The 27,333-nt window shown below is 40.9% G+C and overlaps 1 protein-coding gene across 1 annotated transcript in view; it reads left to right on the top strand.

The window, feature by feature from the left end:
* THSD7B (thrombospondin type 1 domain containing 7B) overlaps positions 1–27,333 on the top strand; it is a 630,654-nt gene that overhangs the window by 172,370 nt on the left and 430,951 nt on the right. The window contains exon 4 of the mRNA XM_087819873.1: positions 7,168–7,334. Within this exon, the coding sequence (XP_087675999.1) occupies positions 7,168–7,334 (167 nt within the window). The remainder of the gene's footprint in view (positions 1–7,167; positions 7,335–27,333) is intronic.

The following is a 27,333-nucleotide window of genomic DNA, read 5'->3' as shown; positions in this document are numbered from 1 at the left end:
AGCCTACGTCTCCTTGGGATCTCTCTAAGGACCTGAAACCGATTTTAGATATTCTAGATAAAATCATTTTCTCTTGAGATCTTTTTAGGTGAATATTAAAGCCAGTAACAGAGCCAAGGGAAAGGAGGGCAGGTAAAAGCTGGCTCGAGCATTGGCTTCCTTTGCCCATTGGAACAAAGGTAGTGCTGGGGTTGACATGTCACCAAGAGATGTTTGTTCACCTCCTGTTTCAGCCCGAACTGTGCAATTCTGGAAACTGAAGACTCTACAATTGTGTTCACTTACTTTATTCATCTTAAGAATCCGGTGTAATATACTTTTTAAACACTAAAACATCCAGAATATAGTAACTATGTCCTCTAAGAATGGATGACGTCTATAAAAGTACCTGGCTCACAGTAAATGCTCAGTAAACAGTGGATGGATGGAAGAATGAATGAATGCTCAAATTTAGGGCAGTTCTTGAACAGTGTTCAGGATACTTTATTTCATGCTTATACTTATTATATAATATGCGTGTGGAGGACCCAAAGTCATTTCTTATGAAGAACAGCTGAAGTTGCCATCACCAAGGAGATCCAATGAGGACACTGACTCAGGGGAGAGGCACACCAAGCGTGAGGCGGTCCCCAGGGACCGCCTTGCTTCTGCTAACAACCTGTCTGGTTTGCCAGCTAAAAAATTTCTGTTGTCTCTGGTTATACGAGTAGGTCCATAAAGGGTGAGGGATGAGTTCAGGCCTGAATTTGGAGAAGTTTGCCTCCAGAGCAGAAGGGCATGTCCATCCTCTGCCACACCTTCTATACCTCCTTCCATTCACCACAGCGCCTCCCACCCTGCACATAACAGGGGCTTAATAGATGGTTGCCAGACGAATTCTTAGAGGAGTTTTTTATTGTTTTAATTGAACAGCTTTTCAGCAGCGCTTAAGGAATAAAAGGGCCATGAACTGGAACCTTCAGGAGAATCTGTTTTAGGAAAGAAACAACTGTTTCAAAGTGTCTGTAAAATGTTTCAACAGAGGGAAACGGATGCCTTTTTGTTGAGTCCATCTTTCACTGATGCATACAGTTTCATGAGTCCCCACTGTGCCACTTGAAGTCCTCCAGGACAGAAGGTTTGCTCCCTGTTAGTGTAAGGAGGTTAACGCACTGCTAAGTGCTGTGCATAGCGATGGGACTCTATTAATAATACATATGTGGAGTTTGGCTGGCAGAGCCGTCTGCCGGAGAGCAAAGAGCTTTGCACTTCAGAGTAGCTTTCCATAATCAATAGTCCCACTCTAGTCAATAAAAAAATTACTAGAGCATAAAATGTAGAAAGCTTGATCGGTTCCCTTTATTTTGGTTGTCTGTTCAGCAAAAAAAAAAAATTCAAGTTAATTCTTTCTAAATGCATTTACAGCTTTAAAGGGACAACAGACATCATAAATTAGTCATACTGCAGTAACTAATTTTTAACATACAGGCATTTAATTTGAATACCTCGAAACAGCATTTCAAATCCAAGTGTGTTTGCAAAACATGCTTAGTCAAAACATGACCATTAGCGGATGCAATTATTCTTTCCGTCTGCCATCATTAACTTACTTAAGATTCTACGCCTCCGTCTTGCTTTGCTTGGAGTCTAAGCCTTTAGAAAAAGGAGAAACGAAGCCAACTCTTTGTAGGGAACCCAAGCCTCCTGGAAGGGACAAGGCCTGCGTTCGGAAGGGCAGAGCTTGCCGTGACGCCCTGATGGTCCCGCCACCTGCCGCTATTAGAACCCCCTTTTCACCTTAGCAGGATGGAGGTCTTTTAAAAATAGTTGCTAAGAGTGCCTACTTCTCTCATTTTGGCTGTGCTCATTTCGGATGTCGCTGCTCATTACTTCACAGCAATTAATTAGTTCCTTAGCCACCCTCCTCTCCCCACTTCCGTTGGGGGGACACTTTGATTACCGGCTTCCTTGGCTTCGACATCATCACCCTCAGGAAGAAGAGCTGGCTAACCCGGCTGATTGAATTTCAGGGCGTCGAGCGGGCTTTTCTAATCTAGATTTTGTCTCTCGTGTCTCTTGATGGGAATATGTAGCTCCACCATTAGAAGACCCCTTTCCTTAACTCCTTCGAACGGTAACATTTAACATTAATTTTTAATGTATGATGTGACTACATTTATTGACCATTTCCTAAGAGTAGGCTAAAATTATGGGGAGTGTATGATGAAACTGGGTGATGAGTTTCAAGAAAGAAAGATTCAGAAAACAGATTCTAGGAGGTAAATGAAGAAAAACTGAATCTCAGAGTTATACCGCATGGTTTCCCGGGTGACTGGGTTCTTGTGCCCTGTTCCTGGGCTGTCTCATCTAAGAATTTAGTGCCAAGAAATTGTGCTGCTTATACTCAGAGCAAAAACAGTTTGGAAGCATCTTTCACTCCCTTCCTTCTCTCCCATCCTCATCTAATTCATTAGAAGGTTGTCTTCACCCTCACAGTTTATCCAGAACCTGATCACTTCTCACCATACTGACTATGACTGCCCCAGCTGAAGCCACTGTCATCTTTCCCAGCAAAGGCCTCCAAATTTGTCTCCTTCCTTTGACGCCCCCATGGTCTACTCACTCAGTAGCCAGGGTGGTCCTTTAATACTGAAATTGCATTATTATATTACTGTTCTCAAAGCTTTCTGACGATTTTCTAGTGCATTTGGAAAACACAGTTCTTACTCTGCCTGCAAGGCTCTCTGTAGCCTGCCTCTTGACCACCCCTCGTTTTCTCTGGCCCTCCCCTTCCTATCTTGACTCACCTGGTTTCTGTACTTTCCTAGAAATACCAAGCACTCTCCCTCCCTGGGATCTTTGAACATGCTGTTCTTCTGCCTAGAATACTCCTTGCCCCCCTGTTCTTGTGCTCACTCCATCATTTTATTCAGGGTTCTGAGGCCTGCCCTGGGCATGGCACCGAAATAGCTCTCTCCGCCTCTCCCCCCTGCATTTTCTGACATCATGTTATGTATTGATGCATTTCTCTCCGTCTGCCCCCGGAGAAGGTAACCTTTCCAAGGTCACCAACTCTGTCTTGCTCACTGCTATGCATGTCTGTTGTCTGAAATTGTGTCTGGCACATAGCTAGAGCTCAAGAATTACTTACTGAAAGAAAAGATGATGAATGCATGGTTGAGTTAAGTGGTTCACTGATTATTTGGGCAGGCCTATTTCTTTTTTAGGGAGTCCTGACTTTTACATTCTTCCCGCCTCCGTCTGTCCTACATGTATTTATGTTAACAAAAATGTCCTTGTACGGATTGTTTCCCTGTGCATTCAGCATTCTAATTACCAGCGCTCGCATTTTCAGAGGGTCGGGGTTCCAGAGTGGCTGACTGTACGCTCTCTCGCTAATAGTGGGGACACTGGAGTTGTTCTCAGGAGACTGATGATGGCAGGTTTACCTAAGGTTCAGAATCACCAGGGAGAAATGTGGGGAAATTGACTGCAGAGCTTTGAAAAAGTGTTTTTCTTCAAAAAGTCATCTGCTGTGACTGTGAGAGTGGGAATTTCAACTTTTATAATTACAGATTCTTTCATTTGGATTATGTTTTGTTTCTCCTGTTTGCCTGCAGTTATTTCCTGAACGTACTCAAATTTGACCCTATGTCATCACAGTGCTCTAATTATAAAAAGGTTGGTTATAAAATATTCTCAAATTGTATTTGTGTTTGAACTGGGAGAAAAATTGTTTTGGCAATGCGAAATACTGCCAGTCGGTTGTCACTGGCAGGCCAAGACTAACATTTGCGTGTCCTCATAGCGACTAGGCTGATGGCTGAATTTGCTTTCTATGTCCTCTGATCAAGCTTCACGGGCTTGCCACTCACTATGTTAATCTACCAGATTGTCATTTCATTAAGTAGATGTGCTTTAGAATCAGGTAAACCTGACTTTGAGTCCTGCTTCCACAACTTATTTAATTAAGTCATTTTAGAAGTATTACTTAGTCTTTATGCTGATTCTCTCATTTGTAGAGGGGGAAATCATATTTCCTCACTGTGTTGTTGGGAGGATTCAATGAAATAATGGACCTAAATGGGTTATGCCTTGTCTGCCGCAGAGGGAGCATGCAGAAAATGTTGGTTGTTATTATTACTTGGGGGATGTGTTATGACACCGCAGCAGCCCAAATAAATTAATGCCTTGTCGATCCTGTTCAGCTGGACCCTTTGACAAAAGCAAGTGGCTCTTACAGTCACTTTGGTAAGTCAGTGTGTGAATAGGCTAATTTCTTTCTTTCCATGGCCCTCAACTCTACCTGAGGCATTTCCCCGACTGATTTCAAAGCGTTGCTCATTCATAGGAGGTAGGACTCTGGCCTTGGAGAATCCTCGTATTTCCCTCCTGAGCAGAGAGACAAAATGAGGATGTGTTGAAAGGCTTCATAGTTGGGAGAGAGAGAGAGGAAAAGACCTGGTTTTTGACATGGACTTAGCAGTTAAAGAGAGTGTCCCAGGCAGCCCGAAAGCCAAGCTGCTCAGAGGCTGGCCGACTAGCCCCGTGACAGCTTCTGAAGGGGCAAGGGAGCCGCTGGAGCCCAGGGAGCTGCTTTGATGCCTCAGTCTGTCAGATCCTAGAGGCGCTTTCCCAGGTCAGTGGAGTTCAGGATGATTGGATTTCATGGCTGCTGGTGATTTGTGACTAAACATAGATAGCGCTTTTGAAAAAAGAAAGATAAAGGGATGAGCAAAGACTATGACAAGCCCCTCATTTAAAAAAAGAATGTAGAAGTCCTTTGCTGGGAGGCTTCCTCCTCTGCCACTTGCTGGGCTGGCATTTCTCCCCAGTGCTAAACTGTCTCTGAGCCATCGTGATAAAAGTCTCATATTTCTTTAGAGGATTTGTCACTTGCAAGTGAACAGAATTTGTGTGTCTTTGCTTAATGAGCTACCAACAGGGTTTTTGTTACCTTACACAAAACCAAAGTCATTAAACTTTCCGTTTCATTTTTCTCTGTTGAGACTTCTGAAATTCCTCCATTGCTAATTTTTAGAGGGTCATGGCCAATCTATTGAAAAATCAGTTCCTACAGCCTGGACCATTTCTTTCAAACAAACAAACAAATTCCTGTGACTTGCTGTAATTCTAAACTTCTTTTACGCTCTTTGCTGAACTTGGGTTGCTGGAAGTCATCCAGTGGCATTCCCAAATCTCTAACATTAGGACTTTTGGTAAAATCAATGACATCCTCATAAGTAAAATGTGAATTGTGTGCTTATGTGTGTGAGTGTTTTCTGTGGCAGCAAGGGGGCAAAAGGCACATGTAGAAGTTACAGAAGAAAGGGAACTGGTATTTATTAAATATTTATTCTTATGCCAAACTCATCGTTTGTATTATTACCCCCATTTTACAGATGAGAAAGCAGAACTGGGCCAAAGTCACATGACTTAGTAAGTTAGTGGCAAGGCCTGGGTCAGTTTGAGCCTAACGCATGCTTGTCACCTACACCACCCCTACCCCCTTTTTGCCTATCTTATTTGCTGTCATAGGAGCCTTGGAGACCCCCCAATCTTTATAGCCAGAGAGCTCTTCTTTCAGGGAAGCTTTAGAGAAAGAGCATTTGAAATGAGCACTTAGTAGCCACCTACTCCAACACACCCCTCCCTCGCTGTGTCTTGACATGGAATTCAGAGCTTCTGTGCCCTAAGACTCAGAGCCAGGAGGACCTGGCCTTGTGCTTGAGTGACCATAGAGAATATGAGTGAGGGGACTACTCCGCATGAGAAGGGCTTAGGAGCTTCACCTCTGGAGAAGGGCTACCTCTGGGCAAACTTCTCTCTCAGTCTCACACCCAGGAATTAGGAACGTGTTATTGTTTGTATCCACCAGCATAAGTAGGACCTGAACTCGACTCCAAACTCTTGCCCAGCCCACTCATGTTCAAGTCTTGGAAACCATAGGAAAGTACAGTAGCAAGGCAGAGGCGGAACAGCTGTGCTACAACAAACCCTAAAGGTTTATCCAAGTCTTTTCTCTGCAGTGGGCTTTTCACAAGACTAATGGTTCTCAGCTTCCACGCCTTTTAGAAGGAAGGCGTTTATTATGAGGGGTTTCACCACTATAAGGTTTCTTAGAGATTTGCCTCCTGATTTCAACGTCCGTTACTTGATTTCAATTTTACTCTTGTTTCTATAAGGCCAGAGTCTTGGTGACATTTGCCCATTTTTATTGCTGTTTGTTTTCTTTTAAACAATCACAAAGCTGAGAACTTTTTCCTGAAATCTGAAATGGGACAGCAGATACGAAAATGTTCTTGGGTTTTGTTTATTGTTTCAGGAGTTAATGACTCTCCTGGTATTTATGTCAGTGCCATAGAATTACATTAAAACTGTGGCCTTGGGGAATGCTGTAGTAACCCACAAATGGGGGTGCTGTCTGAAAAAATTCTCTAGGTATGAGTGTAGTGTTGTTTTGGTTGTTTTGTTTTCTGCCAGTTGTGTCCAGACTCCATTGTGTTTTCACTCTTTATTTGTGTGTGTTTTCTATTAGTATGTGTCTTAAACCAGTTACAAGCCAGGAGGACATATTGCTAAGTCTGTTTAAACAGCAGCATATCTGCATATGGGGGGAAAAAAAGTCCCTATCAATTAAATACAGGGTTACTTTATTAACTCATTTTTAATATGTATACCTTTCACAGGTAGACGTACTTTCCTTTATCAAGAAAGTTAAAAAGTTGGAGGTCATTTCAGCCCATTTAAATTAATATATTCCCAACTTCACATATTCAAACAGTATCCTACTAATTAAAAGAGAAAGGCCAGATTTCCCACCATGTTTTCTAGAGTTTTGTGACATGAAACCCCATCACAAGTCCAACTGCTAGGAATTAGGCTCGTTTGGTTTCCAACTCCTTCTTTCAATTCTTCACTGTCTTACAGCTTCAAAGCTGAGAAAAATGTACTGTTTATCCACATTTCCTTCCTTAACGCCTCTCATCTCGCCAGGCTGCTGTGACTTCTCTCTAGGACATAAAGGGACTTAGTGTTCAAAGCCAGTAGACTTCCTTAGCCATAGGCAAAGATTTGACCCTAGAAAGAGCGATTATTGTGCCCACTTGGTGTCATGACTTAAGTTTTCTTTAGATTTTATATTTTCCTTATTTGTTCTTCTCCTTTTAAATAAATCAAACCACACAGGTATTCCTGGAGGACTTCCGAGTGGAAAGAATGCCAAGTGTCCCTCCTCCTGGAGCAGCAGGACCCCCACTGGCATGTGACGGGACCCGTGTGTGGCGGTGGGATCCAGAGCCGGGAGGTGTACTGCGCGCAGGGCGCACCGGCATCCGCGCAGAGGGCCAAGGAAGGTAGGCAGCCGGTTCCAGGGACAGGTGGTGCCACCGACCCGAAGGGAAATCAACCCCAACCTTCTCTCCTCATTTTGGATACAACGGACCCTCAGCATCCCCAAATTTATTATTTGTTTTGTTGACTATTTACATATCACTCCTAAATTCTGCTGCTTGCAGTCATTTGGAATAGGTTGAAAACATAGTAATAATTTAAAAATCAGCCTCAAAGGATCACTGTGAAAGTGAAATGAGAAAATATACCTAAGATCTGTAGCCCAAATGATTACTACACGCTGAGAGGCTGGAGTGAGCCGACTAGGAACGGATGAGTAGTAGGATTGTTTTGCTTTGTTTTTTCCCAAGAGTGTGTGTGTGTGTTTTTGGTGTGTGGGGGGGAATTTCTGAATGTGGGAATTTCTACAGGCATATCACTTTTAAATGTCAAGGTCAATGTGAATTTATTGCCAAGTCGATCATTTTAAATTTTGCGAAAGGAGGAGGCGGAGAAGCAGTTTCCTCCGTGGCAGGCTTTCTACTGGGCAGCTGAAACCTCTGCACTAGTCCATTGGTTTCAGAGTTTGGAACAGTGATGACATACAGAGACTGAAAAACTGGCCCAGGTTTACTTAAGCCAACTGTTTGAGAAGCCAGCTTACCCGGCCGGGCGTGGCTCAGCAGTTGAGCGTCAACCTAGGATCCAGGCGATAGGGCTTCGAGTCCTGGTCAGGGCACATGCCCGGGTTGTGGGCTCAATCCCCAGCCGGGGGCGTGCAGGAGGCAGCCGATCAGTGACTCTCTCATCATTGATGCTTCTCTCTCTCTCTCTCTCCCCCTTCCGCTCTCTGAAATCAATAAAAGTATATTAAAAAAAAAAACAAAAAACAGCTTATTCTTCCAGACCTTGGTGATCTTTCTATTCCACCTTCGTCTCCCCTTTACTATTGTCTGCAGTTCTAGGGTAATCAGGGGTAAATACATAAATGAGAATTTATGACCTATCTGTTTTCAGCTTCAACTTTTAATCTTCTCCTGACATTTTCACCTTCCTAAAGTTTCTTCAGTAAAAAATAGCTTCACTTATGGATCACCTATTTCTAAGTTTCCTCAACCTTAATCTTCCAGCTTTCCTAATGGAAACATATTGGGCAGGAAGATTGTAATTAGGAAGAAGGTTGATGAATGGTGTTCTAGAGTTGAGCATGACATGCAGGCAAGGGGGTTAAATAGAGGAGGGGTGTTAAACATAGACTTAGCAGCCTATTCAACCCTGCTGCAGTCTGCTTCATGCATCTAAAGAATAGGGGAAAAACCCTTAGTCCAAGTCAGACCTTCAGATTAGTATGTGGGTTCACCTGGAAACAAAAAGACTTAGAAAGTCCTAAGCCTGGTAGCCCAGCTCTCGGTGGGGGTAAAGGGTTGAGGTGGCCTTAGATATGGGAACAAGAAGTAGACACATCAGTGTATACCAAGACCATGTACCCTTGTACAAAATTAAATACTGTGAGCCAAACTATTGCTGCATTGCGAAATACAACACAGCCACAGTTGCATTATAGGCATGGTACAGCTTACTACTTACCTTTGTAGACATTAACAAAGGTTTTATTTTGCTCTTGCATGGAAGTGAATCAGAAAGATTGTTCAGCCATTACTCTCCTTTCTTATAAACGCTCTCCTTTCCTGCTGTTATCATTTATAGAGCTATCTTGACAAATCTGGCAACCTGAGAATTTCTTCTTGGCTCAAGTTAAACACAAGAGAATGATTGAATTGTCATTGTAAGGGACCAATGAGTGTGTTTGCCCAATTAAAGTGACAGAATTTAAATATTTCTAACGTTTTCTGCTAATGCAGAGAGAAAGCCAAAATTGATGACAATTTTGCATTTCAGGTTTTGTAGACATCTTTTGTTATGATTGTTATTATGTTAGAATTTTTAGGGAGAAAGAATTTTAATAGCATCAATTTTGGAAACTTTTTTCTCAGTCACAGTTGACTTTCCCACAAGGTTAATTTCTCCTTAGACTCCAGGATAGTCCCTTGTCTCTGGAGTGGAAGTGCTTGGCGGTGCTTCCCTACAGCATCCTGCTGTTCACTGTGAGTTAGCTGCACTGCTCTCCAAGAACCTAATCCTAGTGGAATTCATGATCCTTGGGGGTTGGAGAAGAGGAATACCCCCCCCACACACACACACAATATTTATTTCTATAGATCTCTCATTCAATAGGATTTCTAGATGCCAGAATGGAAATTGGGGAAGAATGCTAATTCTCTCCCTAAGGCCTCCAAGTCTCTTGCTGAGGCTGAATTTTGTTCTGTGGCTATTTATTCTTGCTGATGTCCCAGTCTCCGTTTGACCTCAATTCATGGTGTTTGTAGGAACAGTATAATAACAGCTATAGCATATTTACCTGGTTCTATGGTTCAGTGTTCATGTGATGTTTTAGCTGCAGCCAAAATTGTACTGTAACAATCAATATGAGAGATATTACCAGTAATAGTAGTCACACCAATAGAATGGGGATAAAAATATAGAGGGGTATTTATGATTTTGTTTACCACTTATTGTTGCAGAGAGAATTGTGTTTCTTTTTATAATTCGGAAGCACCAACAAGAGTGATGTTTACCTGCAAATCTAAAAGCTTGGGTTTGGTGAGACCAATTTCTTTTCCCCCTTTTCTCAAATGAAATTAAAGCTACTTAGCCTGCATTCAAGGGTGATTTCTCGGAAGGTAAAACACTGAAACAAGGAACACACCTTTAAAATCTATAAAGACTATAATCTATAAAGTTATTCTATTTATGACAATGTGGCCTAGAGACTGGAATATCAACAAATATGGAGTGAAACAGCATAGAGATAGAATGTATTCATTAGGGGAAGAAAAAAGATAAAACCAAAAACCCCACAAAAGCTAAATAAAAAATTGGGTAAAGGTATTGGTGTGGCTGTAGTTAAGTAGAACGCCACCTTTTTGTTTGTTTTCAAATTTAGCTTCATTATTTGACATCAAATAGATAAAGCTATTTTTAAAATGGAACATACTTTAACTTTGAATTGTTGAATCCATTAGTTCACCCCTGCACTCCAGTAAGATTCAGCAGTTCTTGAAATTCCTGTCTTTATCATGCTGGGCCCGGACTTGATATTAAGGGGGTGCGTGATGTCCTGGAATACTGAGTATTATATGAAGGCTTCGTATATTTTCAGTCTCACTAGTGTATGAAGACTTACTGTGTTTTGGTTCTGGGTTTTAATCTGACCTGTATAGAATTTTGATAAGCCACACAAATGTTTTTCCAGGCTTCTAGTTCATTAAATTGGTTTTAAATATATTGATGAGGTGAATAAAAGGTGGATGACAATGACACATTCATTTTTTTTAAATAAATTATATATCAGCTATGTTTTAGGCTATGTACTAGACACTGTTATTATCAAGGTAGCCTTCATTAATTTATAGTCTCTTAATTGGAACGACAGTTGAACTGACAATTAGGCTATTGTGTCTTACTAATGTGATCGTTACACATGTGTATACAATGTGGGGCAAAAGTAGGTTTACAGTTGTCCATATGGAAAATAATAAACAATTGTAATTGTTTATTAATAAATTGTTTATTAATAAATAATTAATAAACAATAATACAAGAATAAACTGTGTTTCACTTACAATGGTAAACCTACTTTTGCCCCACCCTGTGTGTTGTGTGTGTGTTGTGTGTGTGTGTGCGTGTGTGTGTACGTGTGTGTGTGCGTGTGCGTGTGTGTGTGTGTGTGTGTGCGTGCGTGTGTATCATGGTATAAGGATGCCTGAGGGTAATCTTCACAGAGGAGGTAACTCCTCATGAGAGTTTGGAGGATCACCAGGAGAGAATGTTCTAAGCGGGGCCGAGAGCACATACGGAAAAGAAGGGAGGCGTTTACATTCAGGAGTGGCCGTGCCCTGGTGAGAGGAGAGCACAGGGAATAAGGGAGTCACCGTGACCCTGGAAAACTAGGCCTCTGTCTACTCTGGAGTTCAGACTGTTTTTGAGACCCTGGGTACCCACTGCAGTGCTTTTTCTCACTGCAGGCTTTTAAGCAGAGAAGAAACCTCATATTCTTAGCTGTATCTAAAGATGTAGAAATGTTAGTATGCTAAGAAAATTCTCATAAGCGGTCATGTCCTATTTGCAAACTTATCTGATTATCTAAGAAGTTGTTAGATATGAAATAAAGTACTTCACCTTATGAGCAGAAGAACAGATTTCTTAGGGGACAACCGAAGGAGATATTTCGCCATCATTGGAGGCTTACCAGTGTCCTTTACCTGTCTTTAGAAATTGGTTTTAAAGTCAATAAACTCATTTGGGTGTAGAATTAAGTGTCGGGAAATAATGCACTTAGAACTTCCCTGAGCATTAACCCTTAGAGGAGGAAGGAGGCTGTTTAAAGGGGGCGGCAGCATTTCCTCTTGCTTTGTGCTAACCGAGGAAAGCAGAGTTGACTGGATAAAATAATGTTTGCTGATTAACAGCAGGATATTTGATGGTAGTTCACTTGAGAGCATGAAACAGGTCACTGGCCTGTGAACTTTCTACCTTGGAAACATAGTTGTTGGGATATATATATTTATATAGTTCAGATATTCTCTCCAAAAATCCAAAAGTGGGAAAGCTGAGAAAAGTTTAGGAAAAAAACATTAAATACTCAGACGCACTTAGGTCACGAGGAGTCTAAATTAAGATTGGTTTCTGCTGGTTCTGTTTCATTGCATTTGTATCTCAGTTTAGTGGTTTTCTTAATCAAGTGAAACATACTGATCTTAGTGCGCAATAGCAAGTGTTTGCTGAATTACTGTGCTTAGCAAAAATATTGAAGCGTTCCTACTTCAAGCATTCATTAAATTATCTGGCTGTTCTTGACATTAACATTTTCTTAATTTATTTAGCTCAAGGTGTAATTCACATGATTGAAATGAGAGCAGGAGAGAATGGCCCTGGGAAAAGTGATAGCGGCAGGATATTTCAGGGGAAAGTGTATCGATGAGTAAAGGTTACTCCTGGGGAGGGAAATTGCTTGTGGAAAAATAGGCCTCTTAGATAGCATGTGAGTCCTGCCTAATTTTATATCCTACAGAGGAAGAACACGTTCTTCTTTGTGCAACATGCTTTATATTTTTTCAAAGTTACTACACTGAATTGATAGTTTAATGGTGCGCACTAATGACATGAAAGCATGTGGCATCGAGGAAGAGCAGAATTGTCCAGGAGCAAGAATTAGATTTGTTTGGATTTTTCCCAGTGGTTTTACCAGTAATATTTGAGCTTTTGCAGTCCTGTTGCGCTCAGTCCATATCCCTGTAACAACACATCACTTTTTGCATGACTTCTAGCCTTTGATGTTCTTAACTTTGTCACCCATTAGACAGTGAAGTCCTTGCAGACTGCGCTTGGAATCCTTTTTTGTATTTTTTTTATTAAATATATCTTAATTGATTTCAGAGAGAGGAAAGGAGAGGGAGAGGGAGAGATAGAAATGTCAGTGATGAGAGAGTCACCATTAATCGGCTGCCTCCTGCACATCCCCGACTGGGGATTGAGCCGCAACCTGGGCATGTGCCCTGACTGGGAATCGAACCACGATCTCCTGGATCCTAGGTCAATGCTCAACTGCTGAGCCACACCTAGCCAGGCTCTTTTTGTATTTTTAAGTACCAGTGCCCATCCTATAAATTGCAAATTGCACATGCTTATGGCATTCAAAATGGAAAACTCCTCAAGTGAGAGAGTGACACTGAGTTTTGTTGAATTATTTCTGCTTTGGGGGTAGCATAGAGAAAGAAATTAGACATGAATATGGGGTGGGCAAAGGTAAGGGCTATGGACTTAGGGTTAGAGGTAGAATTCTGCGGTCTTAGGCGCACTGCTGATCAGATCCTGAGATGGTAGGATTGAACTGTTGCTCTCTTCATCTCTGTCCAACACTGAGCTCCAACAGATGAACATTTTCCTTCAAACTCTAGGCCTTTGGAGCCAGTCTCTGACCACTGACCACTAACCTAAGATCTCCATCCTTTCCCTCCACCCTAACAAACTTAATCCTTGCCTCAGACCTCTTACCTGGTTAACCCCTATTCAGAAACTGTTCCTTCTGGGAACCCAGGAAACAACATAGGGGTTCTTCTTCTCAGCCATCAAAGCACTTTATCTTATTGCGTTATAGTTGCTTGTTCATGTTCCTGTTCCTGTTAACCAGGCTACTTTGCAGGCTCTGAGGTCAGGGACCATGCTTGTGTGGTTCACTGTTATTTCCCCAGCATTTAGCACAGTCTCTAGCCCATATAAGATGCTCATATGGAATTCAAGACCTTTCCCTTCTCATATTCTTTTTGCCACCTTTTCTCTTTCTCCCAGTTGATTCTCTGCAAGTGTGCAGTTTCCAGTTAACTTTCAGAGTTGGGTAAAACCACATTGTGGTGCAAGAGACCTGGCTTCTTGAGTGGCAGCTGAGGGGTTGGATGTTGCAGCCTTGAAGACAGACCCTGGAGAGTGAAATTCCCTGACCGGTGAAACTTCACCAGTGGGAAACATGATTTAGGAGGGAGCCAGGCCCTTCCCAGTTCACCTGTGTGTTATGCCAATATACATCTGTAACCCTTCCAGAGAAATCTGGTCTCCAAATGCACAAATGTGCTATATGTCTTTGTGGTTTAATGGGAAATATTTAGTCAGCACAACAACACACCACACAGCATCGATCGAGTCCTTGCTTTGCTCCTGCCGTTTTCTCCTTAACACTGCCTCCTGGCTTTGCAACTCCCAGGTAAAGTATTTAACGCCGTAATTCTGATTGTAAGCTGTGCTTTCTAGAGGACTTCAGCTACAGGAAAACTCAATGAATATGTGTCAGAAGAAAGCAGGAGAGACACTGTTTTTAAGAATTTATTATAATAGTCTACATGAGACCTAGTACGAGCTTGAAGTAGGGTGTGACTGCCAAGGACTCTTCCGACTTTATTTTCTTTCTCTTTTCTATTCTCACCCTCATTTTTCTTCCACTTCTATGTTTCTCCTCCCTCATCGTGCAGTTCCCCCCCCCCCCCGCTCTTTTCCTCTTTTTTGCCTCTGGCGTCAATCTTGAGAGCAAAAACAGTTTTAGTAACTGTTTCGCTGCAGGTGGCACCTCGCCTGGCACAAAGGGGTATGAGCTCCATAGGTGTTTCTTGAACTAATGAATATAATCCCCCAACCACAGTCTCACCATTCAGCGTTAGGCTTTTCTTCTCACGTTGGGATAACTTTTCTCTTGATTTCAGTTGCTCGCGTCCACCTGCACTTCATTAATGAGCAGTTAAGTTCTGCTTTCCAGACTAGAAGATTGCATTTGCAGAAGCATGCTGAGACGAGGGCACTTACAGCCTTCGCTTGGGTGTCTCACTAAACTTTACTTTGTCAGCTGGGTTAGATTTTTCTCGAGCGCCACGCCAAGAGGTAATGAGGCTCCTCTTCGCAGTGTAATTTCTGAAACAAAGTTATTCCTTCCAAATCTATTTTTCCAGCCTTGTTGAATATGTGAATGCCCTGGCAAGTGGGGGATAGAAGAAACATCCCCTTAGTGTCCAAATCTTCCCGCATGAAGGCCTCACAAGTTACTCACCAACTTATTTTAGTGTTTGGCATTTTTTCCCCATGCTCTACTTTGAACTTCTCATCAGTTCTGTCCTCAGGAGAGAAGGAAGACTCAAGGAGATCTCTGTGTGCTGGAGAATGGTTCAGTTACTCCTCTGTCTTCTGGCCATTTTCTCAGGCATCTTGGAGGGAGAATTAATTCCCACATCAAGAGAAAAGCTGCAGAATGCGCAGGATCATGATGCTGCTTCTAAGGCTCTCTGTGTCTCTGTGTGGAATGTATCATTGTAGTTTATTTTATTCTTTTAAGATCTGTTTTTTCTAAGTCTTCACATGTATCTGATTCTTGATGAGATCTATCCAAGTTGTCCCAGTTCTTTTTAGGATTGGAGCTCAGAATTGTAAACAGCTATTCCTATTTGAATAACCTATAGCATTTTAAATTCAGTGTTATCCTGCGCAACCCCATTTCAGATTCTTTTCTGGGCTTCCACAGCTCAGGGGCTTGTCCCTCCCCCAGCCCTGTGCTCATGCTAGAAACCCGGGCTATGTCCTTGATATTTTACTGTCACTTACCTCTTGGCCCACATTCAGCCTGTCACCAAATTCTGTTAATTCTACCCCCAAATATATATTTTATTTGTTTATTCTGTTTATTTCCATCCAGCTTCCCTTCTAGCATTATTTCTCAGATGAACCCCTATCATAGGTTCCTTACTGATTTCCCTCCTTCTGCTCTTACTCCTAAACAGAGTGGAGCATGTTTCATGTGGCTCAGTGCGTGGGCTCTGCAGATACACTACCTCTGTCCAAATTCTCACTGTATAACTTACAAGCTGTGTAACCTTGGACAGATTAATGAATCCTTTACCTTCAGTTTCCTCATCTATAACATGGAGAAACATAGATATTGAGAATTCTTAGCTCATAGGAGTGCTACAGGACTGCATGAACACACACACACACTTACATACCACTTAGAACAGAGCCTTATACAAAAAGAGCACTTAATTACTGTTAGCTCTTACTGTATTTCTTCTCTAAACACCATCAAAGCAACCTTACAAGAACCCTTATCTGAGTATATCATTCCCATGCAAAATAACTTGAAAGACTTCCTCTGAGATAAAAACTTTTTAACATCACTCTTAGAGCCATGCATGATCTGGCCCTTGCCAACCTCCCCAGCTTCCGAGTACCCCACTGTCCCTTTCACTCATTCAGTTTCAGCCCCACTGTGTGGCCTGGGGCTGTGAGTTGCCCCTTCTGTGCCTGAGTTCCCGCCTTGTGGCCAGAAGCTGGCACTGCATCCATCGCACAGGGGCAGGGGCAGGGGCAGGGGCGGAGGGCGTGAGGCGGGGGCCGGGGCTGAGGCCGCTGGCGTCTGAACTGATTCACTTCCACAGCCCCCTGCGTCACAGCCTGCCAGGCTCCGTGAACAGGGACAGGACACGCGGATTAGGGGCCCTGGGAAATATGAGCCCTGCTAGGCAGCCACCTTTTTAGCAACAACTGTTCACTTCGGAGGAGAAGCACAGCGCTTTGAGGGGCCGCTAGTCGGCTCTGCCGCAGGCAGTGTTTTTCTGTTAATTGCACCCCTATATCAAGTTCCTATTTCTGCTGTAACAAATTACCACAAACTAATGACTTAAAACAACACACATTTATTTTCTTGCAGTTCTGGAGGTCAGAGGTGCAAAGTGGTTCTCACTGGGCTAACGGCAAGGCAGGGCTGTGTTCCTCCGGGAGGCTGGCTCTAGGGGAGCTTTCCCTTGATTTTCCCAGCTTCCAGAAGCAGCCTGCATTTCTTGGCTCACAACTCCTAGCACTGTCTTCAAAATCAGCAACATGACATCCTCAGATGTTTTTCTTACTATGACCCTTAGGACTCCCAGGCCCACTTATGAAGACCCTGGTGAGTAGGTTGGGCCCATCTGCATTATGCTCGCAATCTCCCCATTTCAAGGTCAGTTCATTAGCAGCTTCAGTTCTGCACAAACTTAGCCCTGCTTTGCCATGTAACCTAACAATTTCACTGGTAGTAGGGGTTTAAGATTTACACATTTGTGTGGTTATTACATTGCCTACTAAGACCCCTTCTCTTCCTTCTGAGAAATAAATAAGTACTTGGTGTTTATTAAAATTAAATAACAGGGTAGTCCTTATGGGTATATGGATTGCGCAATATGAAGTTAAGGGATACGGAGGTTGAGTTAATTTAGCAATTAAGAAATTAGACTCTGATGTGGGGACTGACATGTTTGAGCACCTGCCCCCTCACTTCCTGACTATATGGTGTTGGCCAAGTCACACAGCCTCTCTAAGACTCCAGTTTTCTCATCTGTAAAATAGAGATAACAAAAGAGTTGTCAGGGTTAAGAGAGATGATTCATATTTAAAGGAGAGAAAAAAGCAGAGCACAGTACCTGATACATAGTAAATACTCAATAAGTACAAGGCGTTATTTTATTTTATTTTTTAGACACTAAATGCTTTGCTTTTTGGTACATTCACGCATTTATTGAGGCCCTGACATAGACTAGACACTGTATTAAATACTGTTAGAATAGAGGGATGAACAAACCTGTTTTTAATATCAGGAGGTCAAAGCCAATTTGGAGAGAGAAACATAAAAATGAATTATGTCAGTCTAATATGATGAATATTGTATTCTAGGTGTGTAAAAAGTAGTTTTCAAATGCAAGATTAAACAATAAGTAACCTAGAGGAGGAAAAGAGTATCTACTTTAAAGTTTCTATTAAAATGCAAATATTTCAGCTTTTTCATCTGTAAAATGAGGAAGTTGGGATATGATCTAATGGCAGAGTTTCTTTCAGTAATAAGATTATGTGATCTGTTCTCTCTGAGAAGGGGTAATATTAAAACTGATTAATAGCCAGTAGGTCATGACCCAGGCACTGGCCTGGACACTTACCTGCCCTATCTGGTAAGCATATGAACAAGGGGTCACTGTGTAAGCTTCTTATTGGTTAACCTCTACTTAAGAGCAGTCAGTCACTGAGAACAAGACATTGATCTGCGAGGTCTCTGTGAGTGCATTCAGAATGGACTGCTAATAGATGTGGTGCTTCCCTACAAATTTGAGGATTGGGTGCACCATCACTCCATCCAAAGCATTTCAGTTTATTTTAATGAGAGATGTCCACAGACCATAACCTAAGCATTCTATTGCAACAATTTGACACAGAAAAGTGGTAGATGTGAGAATTTTGGAACAGTATAATAGAACATATAAAAAAAAGTTTTGATGTTTCCAAAAAATATCCCAGGGCTGTTCAGTTACTTAAAGGAAATGACCAGTCATAAAATGACTATCCAGGATTTCTTAGCACACACAGAGGTGAAAGACAAACAATTCTACAGGAATTGTGAAAAGTCATTGTAGGAAGAGCTACTTGTAAGCTCAAATGTGAGTAACTGACATACACACATATCGAGGTCTCTAAAAGGCCTCAGGTGTAACATGTCAGCCTGCAAATGTTTTTCATAGAATCTGGCATAAGACAGGAGACCCCTTGGTCAGAGGCAAAGGTCAGTTTGTTACTCACAGAAATGTCAGTAGCCAGAATATCATCATTTATACTAGTTTCTTGAGCCATAGTTCCCATAGTCCAACACACAGGGACCAGGTGATGCCTGCACACACAGTGAACTGTGTGTTAGGAAAGAGACACACTGAGCATTAGAAACCGTAACCTCTTACAAGGTGGCTGAAAGCAAACCTTATGACCTTTGCCACCTAGGATGACATTATCTTTCTTTTCCAAGGCTATCTGCTAAATAAATATCCCTGAAAAGATAGTCTGAAACAAAAGATGTCAGTATCTCTGATCAAAAGACATGCAGAGAAATGGATCTCACAACAATAACAATACACACACACACACACTGGTTAATATATTCCTTTTCATGAAAAATGTAGCTGAAATAATTGTATATAGTGAGTGATCTGCTGGTTTTCCAATTACAATCAGGAAATAGTATCTCTGCTATATAAAACAATAAAGTGCTTATGTTCTTCAATGTTTTTGGCTAAAAACAACTTCATATTTTGATGTCTTAACTTGTGGTGTTAATTCAGAGAAAGAAATTATTGTAGCCAAAAAACCCCAGTAGCAACAAAAAATTTTTATTAGAAAATGACCTTCCTTTTTTGGAAAGTGCAGCATCCACACTGTTCTTGAGAAATGTGTCTGTTTCCCTGAATTGAATAGGTATTGTAGAGGTATCAGGCTACTGGTGTGTAGTTTTATCCAACACAGCATGAGAAGAATTTAAGGATAAAGAAATAAATATGTAACAGATTGATTTCTCCTGTAGAGATTTTTGAGATGTGAAATTGAAAATGATTTTTTGCCCAAATTGTTGAATGGTAGAGATAATGTTCTGGAAATTCTACTCCAGACAATTCTATTTATCTATAAGTTGCCTCCTATTTATTAATCTTAAGGTAATAAACATTTTTTTTTTAATTTTATTGGGAGAATTTTCAACTGTACATAAAGTAGAGATAATAATGATTACTTTTTGATAAAATGAAATTATGTAGAAAGAAATACTGAACTGGATCTGGTCAGCGTGGCTCAGCGGTTAAGCATCAACCTAGGATCCAGGAAATTGGTTCGATTCCCAGTCAAGGCACATGCCCGGGTTTCTGGCTCCATCCCCGGTGGGGGGCCTGCAGGAGGCAGCTGATCAATGACTCTCATCATTGATGTTTCTCTCTCTCGCTCCCTCTCCCTTCCTCTCTCTGAAATCAATAGAGATATATTTAAAAAGAAAAAAAGAAAGAAATACCGAACTGGGACTTAAGTAAATAGATTTTAAAATGTTTCCTTTATAACTGATAATAATACTTAAGATGGAGTAGATGAGTTACTAAATTTTGGCTTCAGTTTATCCTTTTATAAACTGAGGACAATAGAATGTTCTCATCTCATAGGTATATTAAGAACTAGAAGGAAATATAAATGTAAAAATTAGTTACATTATGAATAAAATTTATTTATATGTACTGATCTTTTTCTTGTTATGTGTAATGTGTTTTTTCACTGTAATATAATTGATTGGGGGCACTACAAGTATATTATTTCCCCAAAATTCTATACTTGTATTTTTTTTTTTGCTAGTTAGGGTATACTGTCAAATTGGTCAGATTCATTTAGTATTCTTTAGATTGGATAAAGCTTGAAACAGTCTTTCATTTTTTAGATTAACTTTATTAAAATACATTATGTAATTATTTGTTGATATAACTGTACCTTTACTTATCTGTTTGGGCTGTAAGCAACTATTACTTGAAGCAAGTTTTTAAAAAAATTGAATTTTGGTTCTGAGAGGAAACGTAGCGGTCATTTTAGCAGCGGTTACCAGCAGACCTGGTGAGGTTAATCACCTATGGTATTGTTGCACATATTTCTTCCTGGGCTCCTCCCCTTAAGATTCTGCTTTGGTATGTCTGGTGTGGGCCTGGAGCTTTGTAAATTTTAAAATAGTAGAAAAGAGGATTCTCATAAATGAAGAAGGTTGGCTAAGGTTGACACAATTCAGTGTTTTTATGTTTAAATATGTAAGTTGAGACCTGCAGTAGTTGAAACTTGCCTAGTTCTCAAAGTTGGTCATTTGTAGACCTCAGCTAGGCACATGGTTTAGATTTGAAACACTTCACCCAGTTTTCCGTCTTTCTACTGGCCTGAAAGTTAATGTGGTCATCACATACGCGTTTTCTCTGTTAACTTACACTGATCATTTCACCGCGCTACTTACTCACTGTTCTTATCATTTCTTTCTAGTAAATTCAGCAACAATTCAAGTTATAGGGAGTGGAAAGCAGCCCCAAGTGTCACAGAATTCCCAAAGAACTTGTTTCCAGTGATAGTGACTTTAGTTGTCAGGGCTCAGTGTGTAGTTTGGAGCTTTATCATCAAATGTTTTTTTGAGAGAGGGAGAGAAAGAACCATCTGTATGAGAGTAAAACGTTGGTCCATTGATCGGTTGCCTCCCTCATGCGCCTGACCTGGATCTAACCTGTGACCTGAGCATGTGCCCTGACGGGAATTGAACCTGTGACCTTTTGGTGTAGAGGACAAGGCTCCAACCCGCTAGGCCACCACCTGGCCAGGGCAGCATCAAAGCTTTTAATGACTTGCTAACACTATTCATTTCTTAGCTATGACTTTATGGATTTCTGTTTTCTAGGTATTTTAGTATTGAATATAAGCTGCATGGTTTTTCTTTATGATGCTGTAGAAAACTTCTGTTGTGATAATACAATGTCAAAGATCCTTGAAAATCTGTAACCTGCTCTAAGGACAAAGATGATTATTGTTTTACTGGGTTTCTAAACGGCCTGAGATGGGACTTAAAGGTTAAAAGATGCAGTAACTATATATTAGGTATCAATCTGCTTATTCTTCTTGGAACTCTGAAGTTCAGTTTATTCTGACTTTCTCCTGATTTCTCTTTCATACTTAGTAGAAGGGAAGACCCTCTACTGTATAATTTAGACCCTATTGCTACAGGTCCACCTGTCTTATATCTTATTCTTTTTATGTCAGATGGAAGACTGCTTAGGGGAGCTTTCTTTTCTTTTCCAATCCTATTTTGGACATTGCATAACACATTTAAACTCAACTTTACACAGCTGTTTCCTCATACCACTTATAATTACAAGCATTTTTAACTTACATTTTGACCATTTATATCATGGGGTGAAGGATCCCAGCCAATGAAACAGATCTCTTTCTGAGTCCCTCACCATTGTTGCCAAACGAGAATATAGATGCGCACTGGGGGATGGAACTGGCAGATGGTGAGGGCCCATTACTAAGTTTGGATATAGGCAGGTGAGGCTGATTTAAAGGACCTGGATGGGACAGTCCCTGAAAAAACACATATTGCATGGCTAATTCCTTAGCATGTTTTACTAGTATATGCAGTCATACCCCACTTGCTCATTTCAATCTCCTAATTACTAGCATCCCCACCTCCTTTTCTTAAAGAAGCCATGCACATGTTGGTGTTTGGGAATGTTTCTTTTTAATTGGAGAGTAATGGAATGGGCCTTCTCTATTGGTAAGATAAGGAAACTTTATTATGTGTGTTCATATAACATAGTAGTGATATGTTTATTAACTGCCCAGGGTTAAGTGACTGTATCAGTGAAGGCTAGGACTAGAAGCATATCCTTAGCTGTGCTGTGGCCATTCCTGAATCTTTACTAGCTGAGACAGTGGAATCATAGTGTCTGCAGTTTGGGAGGGAGTGGATTGATGCAGACCATTCTCAGACACTGCGATCTCCTTTTGAAGTGTCCCTGAGTGTAGTTTCAGATTGCATGCTAGTGATAACTAATTCATTCTTCTATAAAGTTCCAATTATTACAGAGACTTCTCTTATATTGAATTGCTTCTTGTTAATTTCCATCCATTTCTCCCAGTTCTGTACTTAGAAACTACATAAAATTAATCTATTTTTCATATAAAACCCTTCAAAAATGTAAAAACAGCCACACTATACTGTCTGCATTTTTCTCTCTATTCCAAGCACCCCCAGCCTTGAATTTTTACTCATGGGTCATATTTTCATACTCTTTCATCATAAAGGGTGCTTAATGAATTCTAATCACTTCATAATGAAGTATGATTTCCTTTCTGTGGTTATTGTCTGTTAAAAGCAAGCCTTTGAATTTTTGCCTGGGATTTTTATCACACTGATTACACAGTGGAATCTACCCTCTTTCTCTTTGGGAACAACTATCCAAAATTGGTTTGTTTTCTTCCTTATATTTCCATGTCTCAAATTTCTCATGTAGTGTGGCCCCAAATAATCTATTTTATAACAGCCTGAAGGGACAGAGTTCCTTGGATGGGTGAGTGGCAGTGGGTAGATTTTAATGGTTCTTCTAGTTATTTGGAGTCTGCGCTCAACTTCTAGGTCTAATAAAGTAAAAGGATTCCCCTCTCTACCACGCTGACAATATGGGAGCTAAATTTTGTTTGTTTGTTTTTCCTCCAGAATAATGCTTCTCAGATTTTAATGAGCATGCAAATTACCTGGGAGGCTTAAAATGCAGATTGTAATTCAGAGCTCTTGGTGGAGTGGGAGTCCTGCATTTCTGAATTTCTAACAAGTTCCCACGAGATGCATACGTTGTTGCTCCATGGACCATACTTTGAATAGTGCTGTCCAGTAGAAATCTGCAGGTCACATAGGTGATTTTAAATGTCCTAGTTGCCAAATTAAAAATGCAAAAAGAGAAAAGGTAAAAAGAAATAGGTGAAATTAATTTTAATGATATATTTTATTTAACACGACATATCCCAAACATCATTTCAACATGCAATCAGTATAAAAATAATGAGATATTTTAAAATTCTTGTATAGTTTAAAAATTGCATATCTTTTATACTTATAGCACATCTCCTATTGGATAAGCCACATTTCAAGTGCTCAATAGCTCTATGTGGCCACGTGGCACCTGTCTACCACATTGCATAGTGCAGCTCTAGATCGTCAAAGTTGGATCTCCTAGAGCCTGGAAATAACACAAAGAACTAATATTTGTCGATGTTTACTTTGTGCATGGCACTGCTATGAGATGTGCCATATAAATACTTTAGATGAATCGTCTCATAAGATCCTTACAACATCCTATACCATAAGCAACATTATTATTCCCATTATTCAGATGAAGAAAGCAAGGTGTTGAGCTGGCAGTCGCTGGTCTAAAGTCACAATGGCAGGGCCAAGATTCTGATCTAGGGAGTGTGACTTGGGAGCCCATGTTCTCCACCACTGCCCCAGGGCACAGAGCCCCAAGTCCTCTTGGAGTGGGAGCAGCAGGGGCTGGCCTGAGGGAGGAAAGGCAGTTAAAATGATTCCCTTTGGAGGGGTGTGGCCACTAAACTCTGAGGCTGAGCTTCAATTTTGTTTATGGGGTGGATGTAGTTTTCTTATGGTAGCCTTAAGCCTTTGGAATAGCTGATTAACTTCTACAGCTTAGTAAGAGCTTCCTATTGACAGAGCCTATGGGAATTATGGTTGGCGGGGAAGCAAGGGAGATTTGGTTCATAGAGTTGCAGTGGCAGGCGCCTGGGTCAGCTAGGCCATGGTCCAGAGGATGATGGACCTACATCAAGAGGTAAATCAGCATTCTGGGAGAATCCTCACACTCATTCCCCGGGAAGAGATAATAGCCATGTGGGGTGAGGGCTTGATGATTTTTAGTATACCAAAGCAAAAGAGCACAGCTGTGGGCCCTTCTCTCCCATCTCAACAGCGCTTGAGGCGTTGGGGATACAGTACCCCTCTTATCCAAGGGGGTAGTTCCAATACCCTCAGTGGATGCCTGAAACCACAGATCGTACAGAAGCCTGTATATACTATGTTTTTTCCTATACATGCATAGACACCTATAATAAAGTTGAATTTGTAAATTAGGCACACTAAGAGATTAACAACAGTAATAATAAAAAAGAACAATTATAACAATCCACTGTAATAATGTGATCTCTCTCCCTCTCTCACAATATCTTACTGTCCTCTACTCACCCTTCTTCTGACTACAGGCGATGACGTAATGCCTACGCGATGAGATGAAGCGAGGTGAATTTGTAGGCATGGTGACGCAGAGTTAGACAACGTCACTGTGATACCTTGGCTGAGGTGGTTACAAAGTGACTCGGGCTCGGAGCATATACGGCGTGGATGTGCTGCACCAGGGGGTGATTCAAGTTCAGGACAGGACGGAGCAGGATGGCTGGAGATGTCATGACACGGCTCAGAATGGCAAACAATTTAAAACTTCTAAGTTGTTTATTTCTGGAATTTTTTATTTTGTATTTTCAACTCTGAATTAACGGGGGGACTACTGTATACATTTCCTCATCTATTCTCAACTGTAATTTCTCTGGATCATTTTGAAAAGCAACATGATCTCTTTGCCTACTTGAGAATTTTGATCCCCTCTTTACCCAGTTGCCTTTACCCTTTTCATACGTAGACAGGATTTTCGGTAATAACAGCAACAGTGAGCATTTGAGAGGTAAATTACTGCCTGGTGCCTAAGAAGGCAGGCCCAGCCTACTCCCTCATAGCCCTGTGACCTAGACAAACTCTCATACCCTCTGTGAGCCTCAGGTCCTCCTAAGCCTAAAATGAGTCTAATAATAGCACTGGCCTCACCGGTCTGTTGTCAGCATCATATAAAATAGTAAGCACTTAGAAAATATTCCGTAAATGTTACTCTTAAACCATCATTGCCATTTCCCCTCTTTTATCATATTATTCTATGTGCCTGAGATAAAAAGTCATCCAGTCATTTTATTTACTTTTCTTACCATAAAATGTTTAAGGAGCCCCTCCCCCTCTTTTGGTTCCCTTTAGCATTTTTACAGGCCCAGTTTATTTCAAGCATTAGTTCCAACATCATCATTCTAATGCCACACTGAACTCACTAATATTTGCTCTTGGCTGTTTCCTTCTTTCTAAATTTGTGCAAGTCTAAAATATGTGCTCATCAAGAGATTCCTGTGCAGCCCCACAAGATGCTCCCCCAGAACTTTATTGAATTCTCTTTGGGGTTCTTGTAATTGGGGTCCTAATTCCTTTTTGGGGAGCCTGTACCTGAAAATGCATTTCTCCTTAACAGATTGAACTCATGGCTTTTCTCTGACCGTTTTGGAAGTCTGGGCTCAAAGCTAGCTCAGTTATCTGTGTCTCTCACAAACCCCAAAGGAACTTGAAGGGGAGTCTGGGAGAAGCAGAAGCATCCTTGGGGATCCCAGTCTTGACTCATCTCCATCTTAGAATGAGACCCAGTCTCTGAATGCAACCTGAAACTAGAGCTCCAATGAAACAACGATTTAATAAAAATGGATTTTTTCCTGGAAATTTAAGGGAAGGAAGAGACAAATGAAGAGACAAATTCTCTATCAACCAACTTAATAACATTCCTCATTAAGCCATTAAACTCACTGTTTTTCATTAATATCATCCTCTAAATTCTTGTTCTCTGCTGCTTTTTATCTCTTTTTCTTTTTTAAACCCATACCTTTCTTCTTAAAAAAACAATTCAATTCTTTTGATGTTAGCTATATTACATTTAGCAAATCAAAATTTGAGGGTTAGAAAAATAGTGTTCATATGTTGCCACTAAATAGGACTGTAGGGAACAGAATCTGAGTTAATCCCATTCAAATTGCTTTCTGCCCGTGCTCTCCTGTTCACGCTACCAAAGATAACTTCTCGTTTGCCAGACTTTGTCCTGGCATAGCAGCATCTTTCCCTGCTTCCTTTATAATTTCAACTGTGAATGCACTGTCAGTAGAATTTTCCAGATGCTCCGCTTTTGATTGAATGAGATATTCATGACATATTTGGACAGCTGACATTCTCATTTTATCTTTATTTTTTTAAATTTTTTTAGATATATCTTTATTGATTTCAGAGAGAGGAAAAGAGAGGGAGAGAGAGAGATAGAAACATCAATGAGGAGAGAGTCATTGATCGAGCCCGCAAGCCGGGCATGTGCCCTGACCGGGAATCGAACCCTGACCGCCTGGATCCCAGGTTGACGCTCAACCGCTGAGCCACGCCCGCCGGGCTCTCATTTTATCTTAACATACCTCTGTGGTTTTTAATTGAGCCATAATTTACATATCATAAAGTGTTCAGATAATAAGTGTATGTTTTTATAAAGGCAAAACCAGACACAAACATTTCCATTACTCTCGAAAGTTCCCTTCTGACCCGTCCCCGTCGGTCTCATTCCGCTTCCAGCTCCAATCCCCACAGAAGCAACCATTCTTCTCATTTCTGTAACCTTCAGTTAGATTGCACTGCTGCCCTGGGATTTTATATAAATGGAGTCAGAGATCAGGGACTTTTTTGTCACTCAGAATAACATTTTTGAACTGCATCCGTGTTATCTTTTTTAATGCAGACCAATATTCCACTCTGTGAGTATAATAGTTTGTTCAGCCGTTCTTCTGTTGACTGGCCTCATCATTGTCTTTCACTACTATTTATAAAGCTGCCATGAACATTCTTGTGCAAGGCCCTTGTGAACGAATACTTTCATTTCTCTTGCATAAATACCTAGGAATAAAATTCTGGGTAATGTGATAAGTATAGTTTTATTTAAAAAAGAGCTCAAGTTTTTTTTTTCCCCAAATAGATTGTACCATTTTGCATACCTGCTGGCTGTGTCTAACTCTGAATTTCTGGTTGCTTTATCTCCTTACCAATGTTCGTTTTTTGGGAGTCCTTTTTACTTTTGACTGTTTTGCTGGATGTATTGTGGTATCTCATCATGATTTTAATTTATGTTTTCCTGGTGGCTAATGAGGTCGAATCTTTTTCACGTGCTCATTAAA

This window comes from Miniopterus natalensis, chromosome 8 (genome assembly GCF_054644295.1).
Source record: "Miniopterus natalensis isolate mMinNat1 chromosome 8, mMinNat1.hap1, whole genome shotgun sequence".
Classification (NCBI taxonomy): domain Eukaryota; kingdom Metazoa; phylum Chordata; class Mammalia; order Chiroptera; family Miniopteridae; genus Miniopterus; species Miniopterus natalensis.
This window is presented reverse-complemented; position numbering and strand designations above follow the sequence as displayed.